Below are 6015 nucleotides of genomic sequence, written 5' to 3'. Positions count from 1 at the left end.
AGCACCCTCTCCTTTCTTTTCTTTCTTTCTTTCGATTTCTGCTGCTGCTGGGTGTTGTGTTTGTGTGTTAGCATTTTGGAAGAAAGAGGAGGGGGTATGACGGCAGAAGGGAATGGAAAAGTTAGGGTTAGGATTTTGGGGAGTATTTAATAAATTAGGTTCCATTTTGGGGACAATTAATAATATAATTAAGGTATAAAGTGATATTAAAAGCTAATTTTAATCCAATAAAATTATCTTTAAAAAAAATATTATTTTTTCATCAATGTACAAATTATATTCAAATAACTACTAATTAAATAAAAATTAAAAATAATTAAATTAATTTTTATTTATTTATAAAATAAAGTTAATCTTACACAACACGTGTCCCTAAGACATTAGGTAATCATTGTCAGCATTTGTAAATTGTGAATGAATTCAGTGTGCATGCAATAGGTGCAAACTTGTATGAGAATGATTAATCACATTAAAAACAGTAGCAAACTCAATTGGCATATATGCACAGTAACCAATTTTTGAGATATAAGCGTACCTCATAACCAGTATAATCAACCAAAATATGATCTTGTATTAGTTTCCACGGGTCTAATTCCAAGGGAAACGGCATAAAATAACCCAAGAAACAAAAAAGTGAAGCCATTAATCATAAAGTGGATGATTAAGCAATTGTGTATACAGGTCTTGCTACTTATTTCTATATCATTTTTGTGAAGGTAGTAGATAGTAGCTTCCACTATAGAGCCAAAGAACAATTCGATTTACATAGCAGAAGAGAAGAAAAGATAAAAATATGAAATATAACTATACATTAGACACGCCATAGATAATGATTAATCATGTGTGTATAAACTAAATGGGGTGCTCCATGCATCTAAGGGAAAGAAAAATATAAAACATGCCATTTAGTATATGAATCAATTATCCTAATCGTAAAATAATTAAATTATACAAGTAAAAATGAAGAACAAGAGTTTGAATTTGACCTATATTCCTAAATAAGCAAGTATTGAAAATCGGACTTGGGATCCTCCGACTACAGCTATTTGCTTATATGCATCAACGATATGAATAAAACATAACTTTGACAATCGATCCTTATGCTCATCTGAATGGTCAACAACAGGTGCAATCACCTTTGGCAGGACTACACGGGAAGGCAACACAACCGAAGTAGTGGTTGACGACACCAAGTTCAGTGGTGTAACTAAGTTCTATCTGTAGATACTGATGTAACTAAGTTCAGTGGTGAACTTTGATCTAAACTAGTTGCTTGTTCATGATTAGTTTCTTCATGTTGAATTTCAAAGGAGGCCAATGAGGAAGCAGCAAAACTTTCTGAATAAGCATCACTACGACCAAAAGAATCCAGGCCAGGGTAAAAAAGATAAAATTACTATGCACTGAATCACATGAATTTATAGCATGTTCTTCTTTCTGTAAAAAGATAAAACGCTAATCAACAATTGAAGAGCAATTCCCTTTAAAAAAGATATAACCATTAGCAATAAATCCTATACTAGTAAAAAGGTTTCCTTTTAGTCACAAGTTAATATACCCTTCCCAATTCCCAAAGTCATTAATAATCCATGAACCTCTTTCTCTTGGTGCTGCTGTTTGGCCTTCATGTCTCCAAATTCACCCTTCAAAAAAATTACTATGATAGCATCTTGACTCTTCCTCTTAGTGTTGCTGTTTGGCCCCTGTGATGATGCTTATAGCCGCCTCTCCTGTGAGGTCGCTCACTATTGCCGGCATAAAGCTTTTCAGCGCTGCATTCATCCTCTGTCACTACAACGAAGTCACCTTTTCTTTTTTTGTTCCGCCGCTGTCTCGACGTACCTTTGCCCAATGTCCTCCCCAATGCCATGTCCCTACCCAGCGTGGTCGCTGCCGCAACCTCGAATCAGTGCCAATTGTCCTTCCTGTGGCGCGTCTTCATTGGCTAAGCCCGACCCAGTCCGTCACTGTGCCACCACCCTCCCCACCGTGAGTCCTTATGTTTTTATCGCATTCGCACTTGTTTCTTTTTTCAAACTATACATTGAAGGGAGAAAAAATTGGGAATTTTCTTTGAGTGGTGTTTAATAATAAACGTCCACATTTTAGTGAAAAGAACCATATGCATACATAATAAAATGAACATTCTATGAAACATGTGCATGCATAATCAAGCAAATCAAGTAAAATACGAACGGTATATCCAAATAAACATCCACTTTAAAATGAAAAGAACCATTCGTATATATAATAAAATAAACATCTAATTTAGTTGATAAGAAACAAGTAATAAGACTATTAGAAAAATTAGACTGAATCCATTTGTCAAACCGCTACTAATTAAAAAATCGCTAAGAAACTATTAAACCAGTCGAAAATTGGTCGGTCGGACTAAAATTAAAACTGGCCCGTTTGAATAAAACTATGTCATTTTGAACTTTACCAAAAAAAAAAAAAACTAGATTTTTTGGTTCACGCACGCGTGACCTTCCTTTCCCTTCCGTTTAGTCCTCACTCTAAACACCTAACAGCTTCTCCCCAAATCAAAAAAGGAAGTTGAAACATGAAGCCCTAGCTTCTCCACCACCTCAGCGACTGCCGCCGTCCGTCGCGCTCAGGCACTACCATCGTCGTATGGTCGTTCGTGTTTCTTCCTCCTTCAAGAATCGCAGCTTCTTCCTCGAGCTCGGCGCATCAGTCCCTGGTCTTCATCTTCTCCGTTGCGCTCCTGCCGCCGTCCGTTGTGCTCCTGCCGCCGTCCGTCGCGCGCTCAGGCATCACCGTCTTTGTCTGGTCGTGGTGCTCGAAGTCCACAACCCACCGATTGCAGCTTCTTCCTCGAGCTCGGCGTCTTTGAGTCTGCTCTTCGTTTGCTCAGCCGCAGGTTCTTCCAACCTACCACCATCGTCTGCGTTTTTTATTTATACCGTGTTTAATGATTATTTGATTACTGATTATTTGAATGTTTTTGTTTAGGGTTTAGACGATTATTTGATTACCGATAAGGTCTGGTTCTGCTGTGTTGCTGTTTTTGTGTGTTGTGATTTTTTATTGAATGATCTCTGGTTCTGCTGTGTTGCTGTTTTGTGTGTTCTTTATTTTTTATTAAATGATTATTTTACTGATTATTGATTATTGAAGGTCTTGTGATAATTGATTATTGAATGTCTTTTGATTATTGATTATGATTAGTGATGTGCTGCTGGTTTTGCAGTGTTGTGTTTTACTGTTTTGTGATTTAATTGTGATTTCCAAACTAGTCATACAAAGAAACTGTTCAATGCGGATTTGTTCATCTGCTCGAGTGAAACTCACACAACCGCATGCAAGTTACTACATAAGTTTATAATTATACAATCATATACGAACTAGTTCTTAAGCATTTCTACGAATTCTACCAGCAGCATACAAGAAATAAGCATCACCAAACGCATCGATAGGTGACATGGATCTGAGTGATATTACCACTGTAAGTTATCTTAACTACTTCCCCTTTCTCTAGTCCATAGTATCTTGCAATTGCATCCGTTTGTAGAATGCGGGGTAGTTGACAACAACAAAGCTTCAAATCAGAATAATATAATAGTGTCTTGTAATCTGAACAATAATTCTGACTCTTAAGTCCTAAGATGGTCACAATAAAACTTTATGCACAAAAAACATGTAATGTGACACTGTAATGCATCATTTAAATTGGACATATTGTTTGTGCCATAAATCATAATTTTTTAATACATTTCAGGCTGATGTAGAAGAAATTGTGCTTAGACTGTGATTGATAGAAGAAGAAAATATGAACTTATAATTGATTGAATATGAATCTAAATTCAATGAATTTTCACTTAAGTAGTTGTTATGTTTATCATTTAAATTCAATGAATTGTTGATTTATTATTTCATTTAGGTCATTGAATTGTTCTAAAAATTTTTGTTTCGTCCTTGAGCCATTGTGCTTGTTTTCATGGGATCAGAATTTTTTTATCTTATTATTTCTTGATTGCATCTATAGGTCCGAATGGTTATGTTTGGTGGCTGGAAAGTTTGCCTCTGCTTTGTATGTTGCATGCTTTGTATGTTGCAGTAGTGAAAGCTAAGTCGCTGCTCTTCTCTTCTGCCGCCGGTCTGCTCCGCCTCCTTGTCGCCAGTTTGCTACCTTATGCTTCTGGTTCTTCTGCAGGGTGAGAAATTCACTGCATTGCCTCTCCCTCTTGTTTCATGTGAATGTAATCATGTTTGCTTATATCATTTTGATTTTTTGACAACACATGTATAACTATTACTAACTTATTACTGCTGCTGATTTTGCAATTTCATGAGTGCTTAACATTTAAAATTTATTTATATGATATTTGATCTTCATGTTGACTAGTGTATACTGTATAGTGTAATATGCATTTAATAATTAGAGAGAGAAATCGTAGAATTTACTTCCGACACGACACCATATGAAACTAGAGATGGATTGAATGAAATGATTCGTTACGAAATGAATATGACAGCTGGATGGATAACAGAAAATAACTAACTCCAGCTGTTGACTAACTGATCAATCATTTAACTAACGGACTCGCTAATGTAATCCATAACATTTTGTTCATTTCATATCATGTGAAGCCATGAGCTAATATTCTATGTTCTTATATTGCATTTCGAGGTTGAAGCAGTATATCCGAACAAGTAAAGAGATTTCTTGAATTCCAATGGAAGCTTCGGCAAAACCTCCAGCAATTCACAATTGTACTTCTGATGGAGGATGGACAGTTGTTTTACCCCGTCGTGGCAGACAAAGAAGTAAAGCTACCAAAGTTGGAGTTTCAGAAGAAAAACAAGAACCATGGGCTCCAACGGATTCTCAGACTGATCCAAGCCGAGAAACATCAATGATGCAGAAGATGGAAAGATGTATAAATAGGGTTGGGAGCTCCGAGTTCTATAGTACTATGAGATGTCAAATCCAAACATCACTTTCTGATTATGTCCATAGGGTGTTAGGCTCAGAGACAAAGATGGAAATGGTCGTTTATGGTATTGGCAGCATCGAATCGTACGAGCCCCCTCGATTGCAACTTAGCCTTGCAATATTGATGAGAAGAGATTTCAGTTGGATCGGAAACATAGAGGTGTATGATCCTGTTCTATCTCTATCTGAGTCTCGGGTTATAGAATCCCTCGGTTGTTCTGTCATGTCAGTAAATGAGCATGGGAGGCGAGAGGCACAAAAACCGACTATGTTCTTCATGCCTCATTGCGAGGCAGAGTTATATAATAACCTGTTGCAGGCAAATTGGAAACTGAATCTATTAAGAAACATGGTATTGTTTGGTAACAGCTTTGAAACATACAAGGAGCATGCTTCATTGTGTAAGAATTCACGTGTTAACTCAATGGAGCATATTTTGTCTGTTCGTAGGTTCACAACAGAGTTTAGAATCAAAACAGTTTCAGATGATTATTATAATGCATTTCATGATTCTAGTTGGCATTTTTTTAGCCCTGTCCTGGAGACTGAGCTGCAACTTTCAGATTCTTGATCGTGTATTTGATTGAGGTCAGCCTTGTCCCTTTTTTTAAAATTATTATCATCATCATTATTATTATTATTATTATTATTATTATTAAGACTTATTTACCACCCGCAATAGTGATTAATTAAGATGTTGAACGAAAAAATTAAGATGTTGCACTTATATGTCCTTTATTTCAAATAGAATGGCACGCAAACACCCTATGCACAATATTAGAACGCTGCACAATATATCAATGAAAACAACAGCAACAAACAGGGATGGACTTAGAGGGGAGCGAGCAGTGTCTGCCTCGGCCTCCCAAAATTTTTAGAAACTATATTTATATATGAGATATATATTTAAAAAAATAAAAAATATTATATAATTTAATATTTTTATATGTATTATTTTTTATTATGTGATAGATTTATGTCTTAATTGTTTAATTCACTAATATTTTTCACTTAACTAATTTAATATCATACCCTCAAATCTTTGTAATAACTTT

General features: G+C 35.7%; 1 protein-coding gene across 4 annotated transcripts; it reads left to right on the top strand.

Moving 5' to 3' along the window:
• Positions 1–2458: 2458 nt before the first annotated feature.
• On the top strand, positions 2459–5725 carry LOC107465064 (protein SENSITIVITY TO RED LIGHT REDUCED 1). Of its 4 annotated transcripts, XM_052253582.1 has the most exons (5): positions 2459–2884; positions 3402–3469; positions 4010–4178; positions 4665–5548; positions 5709–5725. In XM_052253582.1, the coding sequence occupies exon 4, from the start codon at positions 4701–4703 to the stop codon at positions 5529–5531; it is 831 nt and encodes a 276-aa protein (XP_052109542.1). In that variant the 5' UTR covers positions 2459–2884; positions 3402–3469; positions 4010–4178; positions 4665–4700; the 3' UTR covers positions 5532–5548; positions 5709–5725. The 4 variants fall into 4 exon arrangements, with proteins under 4 accessions (XP_052109542.1, XP_052109541.1, XP_052109540.1 ...); XM_052253581.1 differs by lacking the exon at positions 5709–5725 and having other exon boundaries at positions 3405–3469; positions 4665–5600; XM_052253580.1 differs by lacking the exon at positions 5709–5725 and having other exon boundaries at positions 4665–5600.
• The last annotated feature ends 290 nt before the right edge of the window (positions 5726–6015 follow it).

The sequence above is a fragment of the Arachis duranensis genome, chromosome 9, assembly GCF_000817695.3.
Source record: "Arachis duranensis cultivar V14167 chromosome 9, aradu.V14167.gnm2.J7QH, whole genome shotgun sequence".
Classification (NCBI taxonomy): domain Eukaryota; kingdom Viridiplantae; phylum Streptophyta; class Magnoliopsida; order Fabales; family Fabaceae; genus Arachis; species Arachis duranensis.
Note: the sequence above shows the minus strand (reverse complement) of the source record. Positions and strands in the feature narration are given on the sequence as shown.